Genomic DNA, 25,082 nt, shown 5'->3' with positions numbered 1-25,082 from the left:
ATGAAGCACTGAAGCTTTTCATCCAATTGGTTCACCCCAACGCGAAGCTTCATGAAGCTTCATTTGCTCTAGCAGGACACCTACTGGATGTAAAAATAATAGCTGGCATGAATTTGAAGAGTGTGGCATTTTGCACACAGCCTGTAAATGTCAACAACAAAAGGAGTGTGTAAAACATGTATATTGTAGTGATGGCAGTATACTGTGTATATTTATAGTGGCAGTATGGAAAATGATTATTTGGAAATGCTTGAAATGGAAATGATCATTTACTGTGAGGTGAGGTGTGGTTGGGGTGTGGACAGTAGTTGTGCTTTTGTAACGTTGAGGTATGGACAGCTACACACTGCCTGTTCACATTTTATTCTGTAAAAACTAAATTTTCACTGCTTCTATAACCTTTAGTGGGGAGAACATAGCTGGGATTTAATGATTTAACAAATCTTTTGAATCCTTTGTCCTCCACAATGCTAAATGGCTGGGAGTCCTCAATCACCATGCTGACCAGGTCTTCATCTATTTGAGATTGTTCTCCTGAGGAAAGACAATAAAGACAAAGCACAAATATAAATATCACATACGTAACTTATAACAGTTGTATAATATTGTTATATCATTTAGTAACATTACTGCATGCTATATTATCATTGCATTTGATGGCTCACCTGGTCTTGCTCCACAATCGGTGTCCCCCTTATTCTCATGCAAAGCTCTGTAGTGCCTAAGCATGGATGAGGTGTTGTTGTTATATCCCAGCTCCCTGGCACATAGAAAACACTTCACCTTGTACAAAAGTCAAGACAGCTCAACATAAATTGTATTGCACCATCAGTATCATGGAAATACATCTTCTGTAGAAATTTACATACCTTGTTGGGAGGAATAAGATCAAAATGTTCCCACACAGGGGAGGACATCCTCCTCTTCTTAGCTGGCTCCATTCTCTCCTGACTTTCTCTCCTCACTCTCATAAACCTCCAAACGGTCTCCAAACTCTCACTAACCGCAACTCTCCATCAAACACCCACATTTTTGAATGAAGTCTGAGGGGTTTATATCGCTGTCATAGCTCGCGGCAAAGTTCGAACCACTTCATGAACCAGTCACGTGGTACAGCCGGGCAGCGAGGCTTCGGACGTCATCATTTTCAGCTCCTCCCATAAATGAAGCAAGCCTCGATACGCGCTTCGCGGAAACGCCCCCTCCATTACTCGACACACGCTCCGAAGCCTCGATACAGAACGTCCCATCACTATTGAGATGATCCCAGAGGCAGTGCAGGTGCATTATCTCTGGGGTCAATATAAATGTAGACGGGCAAAATAAATCCAGCAGCCACAAGTTTGAGTGCACTGTGTCGTCCACGAATGTGGAGCACAGCTCTTTATACACAGCGGCGCTCTGTCCCACGTAGTGATGTCATCTCTGAGTCCAGGCAGTCTTTGGGTTTCTCTTCAGGTGGCCTGATGGCACCTTGTAGAAAACCGTCTGACATTTAACTCAAACATGTTTAAACTACGTTAATGTATTTGTGTGATAAAAATCAAAACATGCACAAATACTGTCTTATATGTAAAACAGGTTTTATTGAGTACAAATGCAGGTCAGTGTAAGGTCGTGTGTCACACACAGTGGAAAATCGGCGCCTCTACAACCGTCGTACAAAACAAATGGTTTAAGCCTCATGAAATTACAGTGAGATCTAAAACAGTTTTCAGCCTCCGTGCAGTTCAGCGACACTCCTGACGTAACACGGTGAGCAGGAGGTCACTCCTGAGCCCAGAGCAGTAAACACCTGGGTTAATGAAGGCCCCAGCAGACGGGACGAGTTCCACACCCACACAGCACCGTGCTCTGAACCAGCTTAGCACAAAGACGAGTGAAGTATTCCCACCAGCTGTCCGTGGTTGAAAGGCCACTGTGAGGACAGGGCTGCAGAGACGCTGCTGATTAAACCAAGAGAACCAAGTTAACTCGAGTTATGAGAATAGTGTTGCCCTACAGTGTGATGTCACAGAAATCCATCCCTGAAGATTATTTTTGGAAGCAGCTTTTTCACCACCCAGCTGAGTCAGTGTGAGCCTGACTCGTCCTGGCTGTGGGCTGTAGGCACAGGAGGATTACTTCTGATCGCCAGGGTAATCCTTTAAAGTTTAGTGGAAGCACATCTGCCTGCAGACGAAGCCTCCGGTTTATGAGCCGTGGTATAGGTGGATGCTGCCATCCACAGCCTGCTTGGATGGATGCTCCGCCCGGATGCAGCTGCTGTCACTCAGCTCCTCGGCCGTGTCGCCAAAGCCATGGTAGTGTCCATAATGCAAGAAATCCCCACAGTCCACCCCGGTTGGCCCCAGGCACGCGGGCCAGTTAGAGACGCAGCCACCCGGGCTGCTGCTCAGGTGCAGCGAGCCGCACATCTCGGCTGAAGCCCGCCGACAACGTGGCGGAGAGTGAGAGTTTGGAGAGAGCGGAGGAGGAGGCGCAGCGTGGAGATGCCCGTTGTTGAAATCTGCTTTTAAACACAGCAGCAGAGAAAATGGGATCAGAGGTAGATCATGTGATATTGTTGTAGCCATTTGCTGCTTTGCCACGCAGAGCAAACCCACCTGCGCTGAGCTCCAGGCTCATGGCTTCCAGCTCCTCGAGCGCGCTGCTCTGCACCAGCATACCTGCAGCACAGCACGATGAGAAGAGCAAACAAGCAAGCACCGCGCACACGCCTGACACGTAAACATTTCTTACCATCAGCCCTTTTGGCTTTTTTCAGGTGGCCCGCGTCCAGGGCGGCTAGCTGCCTCTTTCTGCTGAGCGCGCCCAGACCACAGGGGGCGCCGCCTCCATTCTGCACTATGTTCCCCTCGTTACGCTGCTGCAGGTGCTTCTGGGCGTTGGAGATGAAGCAGAAACAGTCGTGGAAGCCTTGAGCGTGGGCCAGATCTGCTGCCGTCTGCCCGCTTGCATTCTCTAAACTAAACAATAAGAATGAAGTCAGACAAAGTGCATCCTGGGTAACAGCACCTCAAACCATCAGAGCTCTAATGTTGCAAGAAGAAACCATCACGATCGAAGAAAACCAGTCCGAGTCTTGATGGTCTCACCCTGCAACACGTGCTGTGACTAACCTGCCCACTCACACACAGCAGGACCGCGATCACCGCCACGTTTCAGCTAAAGACGACAGGCCGTGTTTCAAACTGTTTATTTTCCTGTCTATCACACAGATGTGAAAGCCGTGTGCATGCCTCCCAAAACTGGATATAATACAATCTGGATATTATCAATAATGTTCTTTTTGTATTGTTAATATTCTACATTCATTTCATGCAAAATGAAACATTTCAACCTGTTTGTTTTCATTCTGATGCTGGATCATAAAATTTGCACTCCAGCATCTCAGATTATTAGAATATTTCATGTCGAGTTTGAGGAAGTTACGGTTCAGACAGTCTCGAGGACGTACACCGTCTGACTGCTGACGTCACGTTTGAGAAGGATCCATGAGCAGCCACAGAAGGCTGCTCACAGCCGTACTGGAGCATCTCCATGGAAGTGGACCGGAAGGGAAAAGCACGGCAGGAAAAGGTGCAGCAGACATGACCTCAGCCTCGAAATCAGTGTCAAGAAAAGTCATCTCAAGAACCTGGGAGAGCCTGACAGGAGTGGGCTGAGGTCAGATCAAGCCTGAACCAGAGATAACAGAGCAGCGCATCTCAGGAGGAGGAGGAGAAGGTCCAGAGTCTTCTTTTCAAACTGAAATGAGCTGTGGGCCACTGCCATCTCACGCTAGTGTTCAAGTAGCACAGAACAACAACAACAAACATTTCCAATGCCAAGTTGCATTATATTTCTTCACGTCAATAGTTTGAGATCCCTGCTCACATGTCACCTCCTGGTGCTGCTCCAAAGTCAACACAGACATCTACCAGCAGACGTTGGAGCTCTTCATGCTTCTCTCATTAGCTTTGTGAAGACACTCATTTATCGACATCATGTTTCGGTATTTCAGGAGTGGGACCACGCCTCCAAACACGCTCGTTCTAGTTGTCATCTACAGAGGTTCCCCCAGTTCTGCAAACTGCTCATTCTCCTTTACGTGCCCTCCCTCCCTCCTTCCTTGTTCTCAATTCCTTAACTTCTTCACTTCTATTTAGTACACGGGGATCTGCCAGGCCCGGGAGCCGTCACCAGTCCCCTTCGAGGCCTTCCCCAAACCGCAGCTCAGTTCATGTCCAAGCATCACCTTTACCTGCTAAAATGCTGTCAAACCTAAAATGAGGACGTGGGCCCAGCGAGTGATGTGCAGCCGACTCACCTGACCTGAGCTATAGAGATTATGTGAAGAGGAAAACAAGAACCAGCCGACCCAAAAACCCAGAAAGGCCATCAGAGCAACCTGGAGAGCAGTAACACCTCCCCTCCACACTCGTGAAGCTGGACTTTTCTGACTGATCTTCCGCTGCACTTTTTCACTTTGATGGGTGATGCTGAGCAGCGTCTGCACCGCTGTGAACATTCGGCTCGGCTGAGAATGGATACAAGGAGTGTAGAAGATATGAAAGTTTAGGTTTTTGAATGAAATGATGAAGAACAGAGGCGGTTTCCCCTAATATTCTAACCGTCTGAGATGTGGTCTATGCATGGTCCTAAATGAAAAAGAACAACATCAGGTTGAAACTGGAGGACCAATCAGGACACAGGAATCGCCAACATTTTGCTCCGATATCCTACACAGTACATCTGTGCTGTCATGAAAACGATCATGCTTTTGTGATTTCTAAGCTTCGATTATGTTCTAAAGTAAGCTCACAGCGCTGAAGCTTTTGTTCTGTAATGCTGGGGTGGTTTGGGTTTGAAAGCCCTGAACAGAAGGAGAAGTGAGTCATCGTTAGGAAATGAGCTGTGCTTTGTAGAAAACCACAGATCAAGTTCTGATTATCCACAGATGTTTCCACATAACCTCTCAAACATGCTGAGATCAAGTCTAAGCTTTTCTTTCCTCTGGAGTACCTAATAAAGTGGCCAGTGAGTGCAGATGTAATTTGGTTAAAAACCTACAAAAATAGACATTTCATTTTACAGGTATGTTTACCTGCTGCAAATTCTGACACAAATCTATTTTTTTCTGTCCAATTTGCTCCGTTGTCTTTGTAACATACAGCACAGCGCTGTGCTGTGCAGCGCTGCACAGCACAGCGCTGCACAGCGCAGCGCTGCACAGCACAGCGCTGCACAGCACAGCGCTGCACAGCACAGCGCTGCACAGCACAGCGCTGCACAGCACAGCGCTGCACAGCACAGCGCTGCACAGCACAGCGCTGCACAGCACAGCGCTGCACAGCACTGCACTCTGACGTACTCCTGAGACTAAGCTTCCAATCATTAGTGAGGCTGAGGCGTGTCCCATTAGCACACAGTATGTAAACAGTGAGGTGAGAGCTAAGCATGCATGCCTAAACATGACAGTCATCGTGAGTGCTTTGTTAGCATTGAAACCAATCACTGCAGGAAATACCTCGCCAGTTTGCCAGCTGCAGAAACTGTGGGAAGCGATAGTGAGCACTCAGTGGCACAACTGCAAGCTGCTCGCAGATGCACGTGTGGCAGATTCTGCAGTGCCTATTTGGATTGCTCCATCTTTCTGGGACAACTTCAGAAAATCAAGTTCAAACTCAAAGGCTGAAAAACATCACAACGTGCAGGGTGTTTGTTTCTGCCAGCACAATTTGACAATCAAGATCACAGCTGTTTGTTTTTTAACATAATATATAACATTTTGCAAAAACACATCTTTATATTGATTTCAAAACAGTTAAAATGTCCTTCAACGAGTGTACAAATGCCTTGAGCAGAAAAGCTCATGTGAGTACTCACGTTTGAGTCTCAAAGCTCTGATTTCTCTTGGGAAAAGTTACAAAGACATTCAAGTGAGTATTAAATACATTAATAATACTGTGTTCAGTGGTTATTTGGTAGGTTAGTGGACGCATGAATCAGTTTACAGTTGCTAATAACAGCAGAAACATTTCAATCTGTATCAGTTTTGTCAAGGATTCTGTAAAGTAGTCGTATTATTTCTACAGGACATTCAAGTCATTAGACAGTTAATGGTTTCCCTGGAAACTGGCCTAATAAAATTCATTTAAACCATCAAAAAAACTCTTTGCATGAGAATGAAATCAGTCACTACTCGTCAGTCGTCCTCAGCCGCGCTCCATCTCTCTCACCGGCTGGTAAGGCAGATATAGAGAAGAGGTTGAGGAAGTGGGGTCAAGCACGCTACGACGTTAGACCAAATCCAGAAAGTGAGAGTAACACACAGAGAGCAGCTGCGTCAGGTTGTAACCACCATAACGTGAGTGCAGAGGTTGCTGTTGCTCTCATTTTCAGTTTTATTTAGAGGAGCAGGATTTTGAATTCTGGGTTTAACAGGAAGCCAATACAGGAGAAATCTGCTCTCTCCTTCTAGTCCCTGTCAGGACTCTTGCTGCAGCATTTTGGATCAGCTGAAGGCTTTTCAGTGAGTTTGTAGGACTTCCTGGAATACAGTCGTCCAGCCTGGAAGCTCAGTGTCATCTAGTGGGAGCTGAGAAGGAAAAGCAGCCGAGCTGACAGGATCACGCACTGCAGAGCTCAGTGAGTGAGATCAGAAACTCTGCTGGTACTGACAGGTACAGCTCCTCTCTCCATTTAAAACATTCACAGCAGCCAGACTTCAACACAGAACGCTACAGCGCCCCCTGTAGGCGCTCTGTGTTGGTCAAGAATCACGTCCCATCAGTGGGTCATCAGAAAAGAGATCAAAAGGAAAAACTCAATAAAAGCAGAACATTTCTGAGACTAAATATTTAATAAAAATAATTTAAAAAATGGTCTACAGGTATTGACACCGATGGACTAAACAGTCTCTCAATATTTTTGCTCAGTAAATGGAGAGCCATGTTTCCTTGCTTTACTGCCCCAGCTACTTTATCATTTTTATTAAATATTTTATAATTTTATTAACGGTCTCTTGAGAACTTTCTGCTTTCATTACAACAGTAGGTTAAGGTAAAAGCCTAAATGATAAATGAGTGTAGTTTTCAGGAGAAAGCAAAGACAAAGGCCACAGTCTGATCACTGTTCTTGTGTTTTCCTCTTATTATGGAGTCTCAGGTGGTGTAACTGTCTCCATTTATATTACAGCACAGCATATTTACATGTTCAACTGCTGTTGCTGTGCCACATGCAGGCATAAAAACATGAGCTTTTCTGCTTTTACACTCACTACTTTTCTCCGCTGTGCATCATGACAAACATGCCAGAGGATTTTTACCTGAGCCGCTGCTGAACAAAACACAACACACACAACATTACTATCACTCTTTAAAGCAAATGGCACTCAAATGAGCTGACTGGAGGGAACGGCCACTGAAACACGTTTTAATAGTGGGACACTTTGTACGACGCAGAACGTCGTAAACTCTGATTCACAGAAAACATTTTTTAAACTAAAATGAACCGTCTGAAAAACAGTAAGGTCATTATGAATGTGCTGGCAGCAACAAAGGTGGACAGGGCCACGTTCATCACTGTGCAGCCTCCTGCCTTCTTTTAACTATAGTCTGTAAACACGTGTGAGCTGAGGAGAGCGGCTGCTGCACGTTTGGGAGAGGACCGGTGTCCCGCTCTGGTCAGTCCTGGCTCTGCTTTCATGACACACTAGATGTTCTCAGTTGGTGAACAGTTTGGGCTGCAGGCAGGCCAGCTCTGCAGACGGACTCCTCTACAATGAGCCATGATGCTGGAGTAGATGCCGTCTGCTTCCCTGAAACACGTGGATGGAACACCTCTACAGCTCTAAAACCTGTATGTACTTTCACACACTGATGGAGCCTTTCCAGATGTGCCAGCTGCATATCTGGAAAGGCTGTCCACAGGCACTGATGCAACCCCACTCCACATCTGGCTTCTTCTCTGCATAATGGAGCTTTATCCTGCATGTGTGGATGACACGCAGAGCTGTGAATCAGCTCCATCATTACTGTCCGTGATGACATGTTCACAGTGAGGAACATTATTCTGAACCTGCAGTTTTCTGCAGACTGATGGACTCTGTCCACCTTTACTTCTGAGGAACTCGCCTCTTTGAACGTGTCCCTCTCTGTTACCAGCTGATTAACTGTAAATTCTTCCTCCAGCTGTTTCTGCTTTGAACCTCTGATCGCTCCAATCCAACATCCCAACTCTTTGTGAAGTGTTGCTGCCGTCACACCCAAAATCAGCTCGTATTTTTCTTAAAATGATAGATTATCTCAGTTCAAAGATTTGTAAAACATATGGCATTATGAGTTGGATTTGTCCAATAAAGCAAGCTTTGGCACAGATTTTAACTGGTCTTTATCATTATGTTCTCACTAAGTTAAGTATTAATAGAACCTGAGGCCATTATTTACTACACCGCCACAGAATGGATTTTCTGCTGTAACTTCCTTATGGACAGTTAGAGCTGGGCGATATATCGAGTTTTTAAAACATATCGATATATTTTTATACGAGATATAAGATGTGACAATATCCTTTATATCGATATAGTCTATGTTACGTTATAATTATAGTTGTGGAGCCGCAAGTTTGCCTCTCTTTCGTCCACTTTTGTCTCTACGCAACGTTACTCCGCCTCGCCTTCACTGAAGACAACTCCCCCTCCTCCCCCATCGCTTCACGTGCAGGCAGCGACAAGACGGACACGGCAAATCTCCGTTAACGAGTTACTGCGCATCGCCCCATGCGTGGGGCTAGACGGCGTCAACGTGCTAACGAGCTAACCGCGCTAACGAGCTAACAGCGCTAACCCTAAAATCCTTTCATTCTCTCAAAAGTTGACAGCGCGCCTTATGTATGAATTCTGGTTGTGCTTGATGGCCGCGAACCGATTTTATGTGGTACACGGCGCTCAGCAATCTGTCAAAAATGTTTGAGTACGACTTTGGTAAGCTACGGAGCTGCACCGCTTGATAGATTGTCGGCGCATTACGGCTACCGAAGAGCTTCGCGGAGTGATACGTACTGTGCATCAACGTAATATTACCGTATTGTGTGTGTATAAGGACCATAAATGGCACCTGTAAGAGACGTGGTTATGAAGCGGATTTCAAACTCCAGGCTGTCAGTCACGCAGTACAAGTTGGGAACAGAGCAGCTGTGAAATCTGTCTGTCTTTGTTATTACGCTCAGCGTCTTTTAGTTTACATTTTGACTGCACAATTGTGAGCTCTTTGTTTAGCACAAAAACAACCTTGTTTTCTTTTATTTATGGAGCATGATTATTTAATGAATGCTCATAATTTAATTTTGAGTAATTTTTCATGTACATCTGTGCTGTATGTTAATAAAAGTGCCTGTGTGACATCTGGGACACAGCTTTGACTAAGAACTCTCTTTTTGTTCTTACTTTATGGCTTAAAAATATATATATCGAGATATATATCTTATATCTCCATCCAGCTAAAAAATATCGAGATATGAATTTTGGGTCATATCGCCCAGCCCTATGGACAGTTAAGGACAATTACTTTTTTTTTTTTTTTGAATCAAGGATCTTGAGACTATTTCATGTCACCTGTTTGTACCAGAACTTCACTACATCTTCATCTTGGTGATGACAGATGGAAAATGATTGCGAGGATGTTAACAGTAGACCACTGTGGCTTGTTCCCTCCCAACAGCTGATGAGACACTAAGAATAAGATTTCAGGACAACAGAAAACACGGCAGAACCACAGAAAACACGGCAGAACCACAGCAGCTGATCTTTGTTAGCATGAGGAAACACGCAGCACTAAAGAACGCCAAACGCAGCCTGTTAATCAGGAAAACAAAAACAAGTCAGCAGAAATTATGCTGGCTGATGCCACATCCTCCTCCTCCTCTGGGTTTACCTCAGGCGGGATATCTGAAGCACAGCACTGAGCTGCAGGATTTCCCACTAAAGTAAATTTCACAGTAAAAATAAAAGCTGTAGTTATTCTGACCAGACCTGCTGAGCATGTGTGGCCTACATGACTCAAATCTAAGACGTGTAGCAGCTGCTGTGGTTCACACTCTGTGTGCCAGAGCTTCTGTGGTGCTTTACACTGGATATTACTACTAAACCGAAGACTGGAGGATACTTACTGCGGTTTAGCGCCTGCTATCAAAAGGACCTGGATACACTCCAAGCTACCTGACCGAGCTGCCTTATGAATGGGAGCCTCACCAACAAAGTCCTGAAAACACAACGTAAACTGTAAGGTTTGAGATATGAATGAAGCTGTTAGAATAGCACAAGCCAACTGTGTTATAGACATGCAAAAATGACACTAATATTACTGACCAATCGAACTCTAGGAGACAATATCATAATATGAAAATGTTCACAGTCACAGGACTGCAGCTGTGGTGACACTGCTCAGATTATTGTGCACTGCTCTTTTGAAATAAAAGGTGACCAGCAGCAGTGAAAGCTCCTGCCCTGCCGGCCCACGCCTGGGCCACTAATGGAAGAGCTCGGGTTCATGAGTACTGCTGGCACTGTGAACTCTGCATCCATTTCTAATTATCTTTTCAGCTTTGCTGCAAGTACAAGTTCAGTCCCAAAACCTTACCATGACTACAAGTACATATTTAGTGTGAACAACGCTGGAGACACTGTCAATAAAATGAACTTCATCTAACTTATGTACAGCAGATGCATAAACCAGAGGTCCCTAGATTCAAATATTCAGTGATAACACTCATAGATGCAAACAGCACCACATTAAGCATTAAATACTACACAATAGGTGAGTTTCCACACACTGACCTGCTTGTTGACGTCAGCCCCAGCCTGAGTGAGCCACACCACGCAGTGAGGATGTCCTCCGAATGCTGCAGTGTGTGTTGGAGTCTGATTGAATCGGCTGGTCACCCTGTTCACCTCGCAGCCCATCTCCACCAGGTGCATCACGCACTCCAGCTGTGCCACATGCCAGTAACAAATACAAGAATCACAGTGACACACTGCTCATGTATGTCACTGCTGCAGATCTCAGAGGAGACCTCTGCACTGACGCACTTTCATTGTAAGAAATCTCCAACAGTTCTCCTTGTATATCACCTGAGTATTGTACAGCGTGCTGTTCTCAAAGCAGGCTTCAGCTGACTTTGGTTGTTAGACATATTTAAAAATCCCACTTAAGGTCCGCTTACAGGGACGTATAAGCAAAAAGTTTAAGTACATCCAGACACTGCTTAAAACATGTGCCCAGTAAGTGTTTGGAGATATTTCAAGGTGGCTGAAGAGACGCTTCTAGCAGAGCTTTGGTAAAGACAGTGATATAAAATGAAGAAGATCAGAATCGTACGAGAAGTAATTAATCATCTAATAAAATAAAATAAAAAAAACAGAGAGCAAGTTTTTATATTTCTAGAGAACAGAGGCTGTTGCGGCGTCGCAGGCTTCGTGTTTGTTTTGAGCCGATTTTGGCGCCTAAAAAGCGATTGGCTCCTACTGAACCAATGAAAACCTCCAAACACGTCAAGTTTTTTTTTTTTTGTCTTTAAAAAACCTTTGTTGTACGCCGGTACTCAGACATAACTGTTTGGGCCAATCAAACACAGTAAAGGAGCGCGGCGAAATATTAAAGAGGAAAAAATCTTTTAGCTTGATTATGAGCGCTGTCCGCCGCCATGTTGGAGTTTAAACATATAATACACACAGTGTGGTTACAGTTCACAGCAGCAGGCAAAAGTGCACACCTATTTTAACCCTCTTTCGTGTTTCATGGACACCACTATTGAATACCCAGTGATTGCATGCTAACCTGTCCATAGTGAGCAGCCCAGTGAATGGGAGTCCATCCATAGAAGGAGTCCTCGGCAGTTAGATGGATGTGGTTTGACAGCTGCTGTAACAGAAGGACCAGAGCCCCAACATCTCCATCCCGGCAGGCACGGTGCACTGGGAAGCGGCTCACAAACACGTCATCCCCGGAGAAGCGGGCTTCTAGTCCCCCAGACATGAGTGAGCTGAGAGAGGGCAAACGGAAGCGCTTGTCTCCACCGCACCGGTCCCACGGAGCACACTGAAGAAGTTCAAACACAAAGGAAGAGCCCAGCTCTCTCGCAGGCCGTAAAACCCGGACTGGAGCCCGCCTCACAGCTACGTCCCGTGTGTTTGGGGCGGTCTGCGCTAAAAAGCGGCCAGGAACAGGTCCTCAGTCCTTTGACTCACACCACTGGTGAGCATCTTTATGTGTCCAATATATTCAAAAACATTGGTGATGTGGCACTAAACAACTCAAACCTCTGTCTGTGGATTCAGAAACATTTCTTAGCTAACGTGCTAGCTTTGCTAGCTGTGTAATAAACTGAGTGCTGGTCTCTGTGACCCCAGAAGCAGACTCACCAACCAGCAGTAACATGGCAGCCTTATCAGGCGGGAAAAAGACGAGCCAAAAGGCAAAGGTAAGACACCCAGCCAGCCCCGGACGAACCTGCCTGCTGTTCCTGCTAATCAGGAGAACAAAGACGGCATCTTTAGCTTTGTCCTCGTCAGACCGGCTGGAGTCCAAAGACTGGGCCTCTCAGTGTTCGATGAATCTGTGATAGTGGTTACTACAAGTACAGAGTTAAAACGCGTACCTGGCTAATAAAAGTGGGACTTTTTCAAGCCAGCAGCTAAACCTTTAACCTTGTTATAATTCAAATACAACTATCTGAGTGACAGAGCCATCTTTAGGCAGTGTGCTCAAACCCTGAGATGACACTGTAGACTTACATTACATTATAAAACTAAAAATGTGGGCTGTGCATAATTTCAATGAAGAAACTACAGGAAGTGTCTCTGTTCTGGAGACACTGTAAAGTCTGTCTGAACTTAATTAAGTTAAACCAGTAACTCAGCAGAGACCTCTTAAATGATGGTGATGATTTAAAACTCAGAGAATCAGTGCACTGAAGCTGATATTGCAGAACATGGTCGGCCAACACATACCTAAGACTTTCCTTCTGTGTTTTCTATTCATTTGTCCCCATTGCTTATTTCTAGGCCATCCTACAGACATGCTTCATTGTGATAGCAGTTTACACTGAGCCCTTATCACACTCTGCCTGGTCTCGAGTGCATATTTAATAGTTTCCTTGTCTGTCTATGGATTACTTAGAATCTAAAAAAGCACAATTAAATGAGCGCATCTGTGGCAAAGAAGGATGCAGTCTTTTTCTATCTTTTTTTCTTCCAGGGTGGCTTTATCCGAGTGAGGAAGAGAGATTTAGAGAAGTTGACCACAGAAGTCATGCAGCTTAGAGAGTTCCTGCCCAGAGTTGTGAATGGGGATCTGATGGAGATGCTGCATAAAGCCCAAGCAGCTCAGACAAGTATGCTGAACTCCACTCTGATCCTGCTGTAAACACGAGGGTGTTGTGTGTATCACAGAGCAGAACATATACAGTTAATGTATAAACCTGAAGGCTTGTTGAAGACATCCAGCTACAGAGAGACAGAGTTGTCTAATGTCAGTGGAGCCAGGTCTGTTTAACAGCCCTCACAGGTGATAAGGAAAGCCAGGTGCACCTGCTTTCTCATTAGCCTCATTTTATCTTCTACTCTGACCTGGGCCTGACCCAGTAAATATACAGCACTGTTGATCTAAGAAGCTTGGAAAGAAAAGCATCTGGACTTTAAGTTTCTTGAAGACATTTCACCTCTCATCCGAGAAGCTTCTTCGGTTCTAAGAGAGTCCCCGGTGGGACCCTAGTGGGAGTTGACCCACTGCTGATCATGTGTCTCACCACATGAGTCAAGGTGTGAAAAAGGGTGTGGGTCATTATCAGCAGAGGTTTCGGGTGAGACCATCGTGAGACCTTGCTTCACCAATTCACCTGACCTGTTGAGGTCAACTGGCAAGATGTGAGTGGTTGTTAAGGTGCCTGGGAAGGGATCTCCAAACTGGATTGTAGGTGGCAGACAACTGGTATTGTGAGCCACCTGGGACTCTCCACCAGTTTCTTCAAACATCTTCAAGAACCTTAAAGAAGTCCAGTTGCTTTTCTTTCCAAGCTCCTTAGGTTACCATGACCTGCACAGGCATTTAGCACTGCTATTCACGAAGGATGTTGTCTCATCACAGTATGTTGTGGTAATATAAGAAGAATTGGGTCGTGTCTTTTTTTGGAAGACATTGCACACCACGCCGAGCTATGCCAGGTTCCCAGCTTTCAGCAGTTTGGGGTGGGGGTACAAAAATAGTATTTCCTGCCTGTCAAACTAGTGAATATGTGGTATTTCCACAAATTCTCCTAAAGACATGGAGACAGTATCTTGGGTGCTGTTAGGTGCCTGGTGTCCTCACCTGCTGCTGTGTCCGGCTGTTTGTCACCCCCGCTGCTTTCCACTGGACCATTCTTCTGAGAGCAGCCCGATCTGCCAGCATCCTGGCCTCCGCCTGCCACGGCCTGGCTTTAGGGTGGTGCTCCCCGTCTCTCTGGCTCTGGCACAGAGGCTAACTTGCTAACTAGCTGCTTGTGCTCCGACATGGCGACCATGAAATATGTCCCGTCGGCTCTGCTGGATCTATGCCGTCACCTCGCTCCTGGATGATGATGTCATCAAATCTCTCGTGACACTGAGCATGCTCCTTGATGTCCTCTGACAGGCGCAGACGTCATCGCGACAAAGCTGAGAAGCGCTCTTTACGAACCCCGCCGTACTCTAACCAGCCGCCTGCTGTTTCCATGCAACCTTTGAAAAACACGAACAAAAAGCCAGCTCAGCAAAACATCACGTGTGATTTAAAAGTCTAAAACGAATCAGTCATCACATGTAAGGTTTTTCCGTTTCCTCTCTTTGTGACATCTTCCTCCATCTGTCACACGCGTTTTTTTCCCGTCGCTCCTCCTCGATAGCGCTGCAGAGATGCTGAAATATCAGCACCACCGTGAATGCATCACGGGGATGATAAAGGTTGTGCTGAGGCTGAAAACCCCCGAGATGTCATTTATTTTTCTCACTGACCTGCCTGCATGATAGACGCTGCACTTAAGGTTTTTCACCCATTTATCTGGGTAAAAACCGTCATTGACATTAAAAATGTCCTTTTCAGGAGGGCTCTAGCACTGCGCCAAATATAACGTGACAGCTCTATAAAGGTATTTGAAGTGACCCAAAGGACTGGTCTGATTATCTGTGTAGGTGCTCAGTCATCCAGCTCATGGTGGTCTAAGGAGCCTGGAAGAAGGCGCCTGAACTTCTTTAAATTTCCTTTAATATCTTTGTCTAAGCAAAGAGACATAAAAAAACGCAGGGAAAAATCAGAAATCACTTTTTGGCACGACAGCATTTCGGATTCTTCTGCCCACTCGACCCTGTTTACCACCCCCAGAAGCCCCAGCTTGTCCTCCTCCACACGCCTCCTTACCCATACTGACTCTCACAGCTGCCCCTTTACTGCAGAATGTATGCCACTGTTAGACTGCTCCAGCAGCACGCAGCATATCATCTAAGAGGTCCCACACTGGACCTGAGATGTGCCCTGTATTGACCTGTCCATCTCTGAGCACTATGCTATCCTTTTTCCTCTTCCTTTACAGGAACATCAAGTCTGTTACTACATGAAACCTAGTTCACATCTGTGGGAGATGCACACACAGACCACACAGTGTGCTGTGTGTAAGACGCGGACTTTTAAGTTGCATACTGCCATTCACTGCTTAGACTCCATGGCCCCTAATATCATGTCCTCCCCCTGGTTCACCTGTGTGCTACACTCCATGAAGGGCTCAGGCCTCAGTGTCCCCCACTAAAGAAAGTTTGTTAACTATTAACTGGTTGTTTTGTCCCTGTGAAAATGAAAAGAATTACAAACCCATAGAAGGTCCAGAAACCCAGGACCACCGCAGTGAAACCCTGTCTCTGCTTTCTCATGGTAAACACTCACCGCCACCATGGAGACCGTGTCATAAATCACGATTCTCAGCCACTTATTCAGTTTAGGGTCTCAGGGGTTGGAATTAGAGGCGGTTATACTCCGGAGAGGTTGCCGGCCTCTTACAGGACTGGGAGATTATGACATAATCAAAATGGGACCAAAACTCTACCTTAAAGCTGACAAAGTTTCATGTTGTGGAAAACTAGTGTTAGAAACATTACATAAGAATATCTGCTCTCAAACTGTGTGTGTGTTTAGTGAAGGAGCAGATTGTGAAGGAGCAGATGAGGCAGGAGTGTCTGCACCTGCAGTCTCGACTGGATGCTGTGCAAACTGAGAGTCAAAAAGAGAAAGAGGTGAGAGCGACAGTCAGACCTGAAAATGGACTCATAACAATAACATGAAAATATTTCTGGTATCCCACTGAGGAAACTGGACTTGCTTGATGAATTTGGGCTTGTCTTGCTTTAAGCCATGCTGTCATTTATTACTTGTTGTATGTGACACTGCACTGAATCCACGTGAATGGATGTTCAGGAAAAGCTGCTGTTACGTGAGCAACTGTGGCAGAGCAGAGTGGAGCTGCAGCAGCAGGCAGACTTCTGCTCTGGTCTGGGATCTGCTGCCTGCAGTCTGCTGTGGAGCTGCTCTGCCAAGGAGGACACCGTCTCACTTTGGCTGGCTGATGTGAGTCATGTTCAGTCTTTTCTGTCTCTGTGTGTGGACTTGGACTTGTTTCCCTGTAACAAAAACCCCAAATATGGCTACAGGGATACATGTTAGTGGTCAGTAGCGTTTGTATAAAGTGCAGCCACAGCTGAAAGTGAAACAGTATTCAATACATGAACATCAGATCCCAGTTTAATCCCAGTAGGAGGAGACACAAGTGTTTTGGGAATGGGCTGCAGCCGGAACAAATATCTGCCTTTAAAAAATCAAAAATCATTTCCACAGTAACAAACTTGTCCCAGCATGCACAATAATTAGTTTGACTTGCTTGATCAAACCAACACAGTATAATTACAAAATGACCTTCTGACCACTGTGTTGTACATCTTTAGCTGAAACAATAAAATATGTTGTTTAAAGTGTTTGATGCAAAAGAAACATGGCTCCATATATTTTGGTCGTTCCACATAATAATTTTATGCAGTGCAAACAAAAGAGCATCCTCTCTGCTCCTTCTCTTCTCTCTCCAAATTAAATTGGCTCCATGTTTTGTCGGTCACTGAGACATGATCTAACAGTATTTGTAACAGCAGATGTTAATGCTGCTGGATTGTGTGTGTGTGTGTGTGTGTGTGTTGCGTGTGCGTGCGCACACTTCAGGGGAAGCTGCAGGCCTTCCTTGCTGTAGCTGCTCAGACTCTCGAGAGCTTTGTCACGTCTTTGGATGAAGAGGAGAAAAGTCAAACTGAGGACTACAACTCCCACGAGCACCAGTTTGTGCTGGCAGTGGCTGGGACCATTACTAGTGAGTCTGAAGCTTCTAGCAGTCAGAAAGGATGTGTCGAAGCACATTTTCTTAGAACCTCCATCAACACGAATAACTGCTCGATTGTCAGCTGACTTTTCTTTGTTTCTTATCAATCAGATGTAGCAGCAGTAACGCAGGGGCGGGACTTCCTGTCAAGCTCAGCGCATGTCTTGCTGGACACTTTGATGAAACTTCTCAAGTTGATGAAGCCTGGTGTCTTCCCCAGACTGAAAGTGTATGTGGATCAACCTCTTTGTCATTAATATGTATCAGGATTGAATAGAGTTAACAAGAACGTGACACAATGTTTGATCCATGAATCATAACAGGATCAAACCTACTTTTACTTTCCTCTAAAGCAGTCATTTGCAAAGTAAAATTCCTACATTTTTCATTCAGTAATATAGATTTTAATTTGAAACCATCAGTGAGCCTCAGTGTTGGTCAGCTGTACTGACTTTATTCACAACATAGTTTTCAAAAAGTCTGCACACTGTGTGAAATGTAAGTGAAAACGGATCAGAGTCAGGTCCACACCATTGAAACACTTTATTAGAATGAAACAGTAACAGGAGAACATCCGGGTCTTTTTAAGAATAGGCTTGTGCAGACTTTGATGGCAGCCACACATTTTTAGTTAGCCTGTGACAGGGTGTGTTTCCACTATGCTGCACTCCTTTGTAAGCATCACTGGGAGCACTTCAGCGGTTCAGGTTAAATTGAATTAAATTTTCAATTCAGTTTTGTTTATACAGTGCTAAATAACAACAACGGCTGCCTCAAGGTGCTTTATATATTTATATTATATAATCTAATATTATTATATATTATACCCTACTATAATACATGCAGAGAAAACCCCAATGAGCAGCACGTTGGCGACAGTGGGAAGGAAAAACTCCCTTTTAACAGGAAGAAACGTCCGGCAGAACCAGGCTCAGGGAGGGGCGGGGCCATCTGCTGTGATTGGTTGGGGTGAGAGAAGGAAAACAAGATAAAGACATGCTGTGGAAGAGAGACAGAGGTTAATAACAAGCATGATTCAATTCAGAGAGGTCTGTTAACACATAGTGAGTGAAGAAGAAACACCCAGTGCATCATGGGAATCCCCACCAGCCTCAGGGATTCAGTGTCACCTGATTGAGCCTGAATCCAAACTGGAAACTGGTTCCACAGAAGAGGGGCCTGAAAACTGAAGGCTCTGCCTCCCATTCTACTTTTAAATACTCTAGGAACAACAAGTAGGCCTGCAGAGCGAGAGCGAAGTGCTCTAATAGGGTGATATGGTACTACAAGGTCATTAAGATAAGATGGGGCCTGATTATTGAAGACCTTGTATGTGAGGAGCAGGATTTTGAATTCAATTCTGGATTTAACAGGAAGCCAATGAAGGGAAGCCAAAACAGGAGAAATATGCTCTCTCTTTCTCTCGGGGTGGCTGTAGCTCAGGAGGTAGAACAGGTCACCTACTGATTGGAACGTTGGTGGTTCGATCCCTGGCTCCTCCAGTCTGCATGCCAAGTATCCTTGGGCAAGATACTAACCCCAAGTTGCTCTCCGATGCATCCATCGGAGTGTGAGTTTTGTTATAAAAGCGCTCAGTTTAGAGTCAGTGTGGGCAGTTGGGAGATTGAGTGAATGAGGCATGTTGTATACAGCACTTTGAGCACTCCGGGAGAGTAGAAAAGCACTATATAAGAATCAGTCCATTTACCATCTTTCTAGTCCCTGTCAGGACTCTTGCTGCAGCATTTTGGATCAGCTGAAGGCTTTTCAGCGAGTTTTTTGGACATCCTGATAATAATGAATTACAGTAGTCCAGCCTGGAAGTAATAAATGCATGAACTAGTTTTTCAGCGTCACTCTGAGACAGGATATTTCTAACTTTAGAGATGTTGCACAAATGGAAGAAAGCAGTCCTACATATTTGTTTAATATGTGCATTGAAGGACATGTCCTGGTCAAAAATGACTCCAAGGTTCCTCACAGTGTTACTGGAGGCCAAGGTAATGCCATCCAGAGTAAGAATCTGCTTAGATACCATATTTCTAAGATTTTCAGGGCCGAGTACAATAACCTCAGTTTGATCTGAATTAAGAAGCAGAAAGTTAGCGGCCATCCAGGTCTTTATGTCTTTAAGACATTCCTGCAGTTTAACTCATTGGTGCGTGTTATCTGGCTTCATGGATGACGCAGACTGGGACATGTTTCGGCGCAGCTCTGATGACATCAACATGTTTACGGAAGCGGTTGTGGGATTTATCGGGAAACTAGCGGACGACACAGCAGAAAGAACTATCATCCGAACGTTTCCCAACCAGAAGCCGTGGGTGGATAAAAACATCCGCGACGCTCTGAGATCACGCACCGCTGCCTACAATGAAGGGCTCGTCTCCGGTAATATGGACCTATACAAGGCTGCGTCCTACAACGTGCGCAGCGCGGTCCGAAAGGCAAAGCGGAGCTACGGGGAAAAACTAGAGTCACAGCTACGACAGTGCGACTCTAGGAGCCTGTGGAAAGGACTGCGGACTATAACGGACTATAAACGACCAGCTTCTTCAATGATGAATGCAGATGCTTCACTGGCTGATGAGCTGAACACGTTTTATGCTCGCTTCGACGCCGCAGCAATTAAAACAACAAACGGCTGCGCGCGCTCGGAGTGCACCAGTGAAGAAAATGCATTCGTCATCACAGAGCATGCCGTGAGGAACACCTTCAGGAGGGTGAACACCAGGAAGGCAGCAGGACCAGATGCAATCCCTGGCCGGGTCCTTAGAGCCTGCGCTGATCAACTAGCACCGGTGTTCACGGAGATCTTCAACCTCTCCCTGGCCCAAGCTGTGGTTCCCACGTGCTTCAAACGGTCCATTATTGTCCCTGTTCCAAAGAAACAACAGCCCGCTTGCCACAATGACTACCGTCCAGTAGCACTGACTTCAATTGTGATGAAGTGTTTTGAAAGACTGATGAGAGATCACATCACTTCTTCACTTCCTCCCACCATCGACTCACTTCAGTTTGCTTACCGGACTAATCGTTCCACAGACGATGCCATATCTCACCTGCTCCACACATCCCTGAGTCACCTGGACACTGGCAGAGGGAATTATGTTAGGATGCTGTTCGTGGACTACAGTTCAGCATTCAACACAATAATTCCCTCTAAGCTTTTCACCAAGTTGACGGATCTAGGACTCAGCTCATCACTGTGTCAGTGGATCCTCAACTTCCTCACAGACAGACCCCAATCAGTGAGGGTGAGGAAGTCTCCCCCTCCATCTCACTCAGCACTGGAGTGCCTCAGGGCTGTGTTTTAAGCCCCCTGCTGTACTCACTGTACACTTATGACTGTGTTGCCACATCCGACACCACCTCCATTGTCAAGTTTGCTGACGACACTGCTGTTGTGGGCCTGATCTCCGACAACATCGAGACGGCCTACCTGGAGGAGATTAGGAACCTGGAGACCTGGTGCCAGGAGAATAACCTCCTCCTAAACGTCAGCAAGACTAAGGAGCTGATCGTGGACTTCACTACAAAGCAGGCGAGGAATTACAAACCCCTCATCATCAGTGGCACGCCAGTGGAGAGAGTGGACAGTTTCCGATACCTGGGTGTCCACATCACTCAGGACCTGTCATGGTCCTGTCACATCAACACCCTGGTTAAGAAAGCCCGTCAGCGTCTCTTCTTCCTCAGAAGACTTAGAGACTTCCATCTGCCACTGAAGGTGCTCAAGAACTTCTACTCCTGCACCATCGAGAGCGTCCTGACGTCAAACATCTGCACCTGGTTTGGGAACAGCACCAAGCAGGACAGACGAGATCTGCAAAGGGTGGTGCGCTCGGCAGAACGCATCATTCAATCAGAGCTCCCTGACCTGCTGTCCATCTACACCAGGGGTGCTCACACTTTTTCCGCATGTGAGCTACTTATAAAATGACCAAGTCAAAATAATCTACCCACTACAAAAATCCAAAACATATACTTATTTATAAATATATTGAGGATTCTTTATATCTACAATGTATATACATGCATAACCGCAATATCCAATATTTCACAACACAATTAACTATGTAAATTTTTTGTCATTACCTGAGTTTACTCTGATGACTTGCACTGAATTGAATCAGCCAGGGATGCATAGTCCGGACAGTAGCTGCTGACGGCTAGGTTTAAGAGAAAAAACCGAGAGCTAAAAATTGGAGTTAACTCGCTGACTAGCTTGTCAGTTTTACTACACTTCGCGCCGCTGTTTGCGCATGCGCAGCGACCTAAGCGTCAGAAAAAATCTGATGTCATCTGACTGGCTTCCCTGTATCAATCAAGTGACGGGATGGATGATAGGCTGGCATCTATTTTTTTAATGCCATGCGATCTACCAATACTACCTTTGCGATCGATTATAAATTATAATTCCTATAATTTATAATCCTTATCTTTATAATCTCTTCTGCTATTTGCACATTCGTTACTGTAAATTCCTAAGTTAATTTGTAAATTTTTGTAGTAAATTGTAAATATTGTAAAACATTTCTTCTGTCATTTAATGGTCGGGCATTGTACAGCTACAAGCATTTCACCCCCATGTCATACTGTGTATGGTTGTGTGTGTGTGACAAATAAAATTTGAATTTGAATTTGAGATAGAGCTGGGTGTCATCTGCATAGCAGTGTAAATGTATGCTATGTCTTCTAATGATGCTGCCTAAGGGAAGCATGTATAATGTAAACAGAATTGGTCCTAGCACTGAACCCTGTGGAACTCCATAATTAACCTCAGTGTGTGAAGAGGACTCTCCATTTAAAGAGTGTTCACAGAGGTTTGGACTTTATTTGAGTTAGATTTTGTAGTGTGACAGTTAACGGTAATGCTATGAGCTAAACGTACTCGCTCCATTTTAAGATCTTCTCTGGTATAAACATCAGTATAGTATAATTATATACTCATCAGTTCATCAGTCTAAGTCTGCCAAGATGAATGATCCCATTTATAACCAGTAAGGTCAACAATGTTTATTAAAAAGCTGATAACAGCTGGAATCTGGTTTCCAGAGGGTTGTAGGTCCAGGTTTCCATGCAGTTCCAGCTGCTGTAATTGTGAGTGACTATTGGCTTCTCATTCTGTACAATATAAAATCCATGTAACAGTTTGTAGAAGAGTTTGGGCTGCAGGTTTTGTGCCTCCTTTGTCATCATTCTTATCCCTCAGCTATAAAAGGCTGAGTATTGTTGTCGCCCTGCTGGGCAACATGGACACTTTGACGTAACATAAGCTTTTCAAACTGATACAAAGGCGTGTCTAAAAACTTGATCTGTGTTCTGATGTCTCTCCTTGTTTCCTGAGCTTCCTTCTAGCATTGAAGTTCTAACATTTTATTAAGACAAACAACATAAGTAGTTCCAACACGGATTAAAGCTGCTGCTTCTCCACGAGGATTGGAGCCATTTGATACGGTGCAGCCACCTCACTGGTACCCTTCATATGTGAGATATTTCAGAGATGTCCAGCTGGGATGTCTCTCAATTGGGAATGCCTCGGTGTCCTATGATAAGAGCTGAAGGATGTTCAGTGGGAGATGGAGGTTTGGGCATGTCTGCTCACACTGTTGCCCATGCTGGCTGCACCCTGATCATCAGCAGCACATGGATAGAAAGATGCAGATTCTGTTTTCATTGACATATTAGTAGAAAGTTAAAGTGATCATAGCCAGAATCAGACAGGTTATGTCAAGCGACACTGCAGAGGTTCTTGTCCATGTATTTGTGTCTTCATGTATTGATTATTGTAACGCTCTTCTTTCTGGGCTTCCAAAGAAAAGTTTCAGAGGTCTACAGATGGTGCAAAATGCAGCTGCTCGCATTTTAACAAGAACTGGGAAATTTGAGCACATTACCCCTGTTCTGAGATCTCTGGCTACCTCGTCAGGTTCGAGCAGATTTTAAGGTCCTGCTGCTCACCTACAAGGCTTTAAACGGACTGGCACCTTCATACCTCTCCGACCTTTTACACCTTTATGTTCCACCCCGTGCTCCATGTGTTGAACACACATTTGTGTACAGGTCTTAATTCTGTGGCTTTTAGTTTTTAAATTCTTACTGTTTTTAACTTGTATTGTGTTTTACTTGTACTGCTATTCATCGCTTTTATTTATTCATCTTTTTAGTTTCAAATTGCTGCACAGCACTTTGTTTGAAAGCACTTTATAAATAGAGTTATTATTATTATTATTATTATTATTATTATTATAGCGACCAAGAGTTTGTAATGTTTGTGTGTGGTATGTGTTAGTAAAAAGGGACCTACTAAAGTAAATACCTGTAATTGCAACAGTGTGCAGAGCTCATACGACCACAATGAAACCCACAAACTTGACGAACATCATAGTTTCACAGTGCTGACCAACCACCACTCACTCACTGGAATTTTATTAAACTTCTTTTTTAAAAGCTCTTAAAAGGGATCTGAATGTGTTGATATGTTGTGGCCACTAGATGTCAGTGTTTCTCTGCAGTGTGGACTGCTGTTCACTACGGTGATGCTTTGCTGCAGGTTGATGCTGATGGCGCTCTATAACGTGAGCATCAGTCTCAAAGGACTGAAGTACCTGAGTGAGAACCAAGGAATCCTCCCTCTCATCTGGAGCCTGCTTGATGGTAAGCTGCTGCATGCTCCAACAACAACAGTGTCTGCCCATCACTCACAGACACTGTGCAGACACTGTGCTCTAGCTCTGGCCTACAACCCGTCTCAAGTCTAACCTTCAATGACACTGATATAGTTAATTGAATAAACTGTCAGTGTCACAGACTGTGTATTCCAGGATCTAATTTGTGTGTCTGTAGACGGACACTGGGAGGTGTGTCTCCACTCCCTGCGTCTCCTGCAGTCCATGTTGTTAGAGGACGATGTGTTGCTCCTGTTGGGCTCCTCGCTCCTGGATCCAGACCTGTGTGCTCGCGTCAGCAGGCTCGCTGCCAGCACGCAGCCAAGCCTGAGACTGACTGCTCTGCAGACCTTGGAGGACCTCCAGGCCCTCCAACAGGTACCGCAGTATGATGAACCCTGCTTCCCTGCTCTTGCAGTCATTGTGTTTACCACACTAACTCTGTCAGGACAGAAATGAGGACTTGGTATGTGTTCAGGTTAACTTCACCTGTTTTGCTTCTTTTGTTAGCATCTGAGTCTTTCACTGCTACTTTTCTTCACACCTGGTAATTTATCACATAACAGTTAGTGAAAGCACTAGTTAGTGTGTTTTAGGTTCGGCTGTTAGTCTCTGTTTTGCTGAATAGAGAAGCAACTGCACTGATGTCTCACACGGGCAGATCTAAAGTCTAAAGCTGGTGTGATTGTGCACTGCATGCAAATGTAGACACTTGTCCCTTCCTCACATCACCGTGAGATCCATCCCTGACCTTTCTGAGCACAGACTGTGACATGGTGTGTTTCCAGGGCCGGGCCTGCAAACAGAGCCGTGTGTGACGAGGGAGGACTTGAAGTGAAAGAAGAGCCTTTCTCACTGCATTGTTCACCGTTCAGCTTCTATGTATGTTCACACTGCTGTGCATTGTTAGTGCTTAAAGTGCATGTAGATCTGCATTGTTAAACCTGTCCTAGTAAAGATGTTTGCAGTGTGTCTGTGTCGTGTCAGTACAGCAGAAGCACAGGA

The 25,082-nt window shown here is 45.1% G+C and overlaps 2 protein-coding genes and 1 long non-coding RNA gene across 4 annotated transcripts; 1 reads left to right on the top strand and 2 right to left on the bottom strand.

Annotated features, from left to right (window-relative positions):
- Nucleotides 1-365: 365 nt before the first annotated feature.
- On the bottom strand, nucleotides 366-1,247 carry LOC146642926 (uncharacterized). Its single transcript, XR_014909681.1, has 3 exons — nucleotides 870-1,247; nucleotides 666-783; nucleotides 366-534 (listed from the first exon to the last, which is right to left on the bottom strand). It is a non-coding gene; the product is annotated as an uncharacterized LOC146642926 (long non-coding RNA).
- Nucleotides 1,248-1,564: 317 nt separating this feature from the next.
- On the bottom strand, nucleotides 1,565-12,192 carry ankrd10a (ankyrin repeat domain 10a). Its single transcript, XM_085397995.1, has 6 exons — nucleotides 11,820-12,192; nucleotides 10,820-10,972; nucleotides 10,153-10,244; nucleotides 2,743-2,969; nucleotides 2,607-2,669; nucleotides 1,565-2,509 (listed from the first exon to the last, which is right to left on the bottom strand). The coding sequence occupies exons 1-6, from the start codon at nucleotides 12,015-12,017 to the stop codon at nucleotides 2,193-2,195; spliced, it is 1,050 nt and encodes a 349-aa protein (XP_085254121.1). The 5' UTR covers nucleotides 12,018-12,192; the 3' UTR covers nucleotides 1,565-2,192.
- hsf2bp (heat shock transcription factor 2 binding protein) lies at nucleotides 12,106-25,082 on the top strand. Of its 2 annotated transcripts, XM_085397997.1 has the most exons (10): nucleotides 12,106-12,236; nucleotides 12,392-12,462; nucleotides 13,239-13,374; nucleotides 16,182-16,279; nucleotides 16,461-16,610; nucleotides 17,253-17,397; nucleotides 17,518-17,635; nucleotides 23,963-24,066; nucleotides 24,256-24,455; nucleotides 24,866-25,082. In XM_085397997.1, exons 2-10 carry the CDS (start codon nucleotides 12,418-12,420, stop codon nucleotides 24,893-24,895), a joined length of 1,026 nt encoding a protein of 341 aa, XP_085254123.1. In that variant the 5' UTR covers nucleotides 12,106-12,236; nucleotides 12,392-12,417; the 3' UTR covers nucleotides 24,896-25,082. The 2 variants fall into 2 exon arrangements, with proteins under 2 accessions (XP_085254123.1, XP_085254122.1); XM_085397996.1 differs by lacking the exon at nucleotides 12,106-12,236 and having other exon boundaries at nucleotides 12,376-13,374; nucleotides 24,866-25,081.

Source organism: Rhamphochromis longiceps, linkage group LG23, assembly GCF_057381845.1.
Source record: "Rhamphochromis longiceps isolate RC_006_pf linkage group LG23, R_longiceps_female_GT1.1, whole genome shotgun sequence".
Classification (NCBI taxonomy): Eukaryota; Metazoa; Chordata; class Actinopteri; order Cichliformes; family Cichlidae; genus Rhamphochromis; species Rhamphochromis longiceps.
This window is presented reverse-complemented; position numbering and strand designations above follow the sequence as displayed.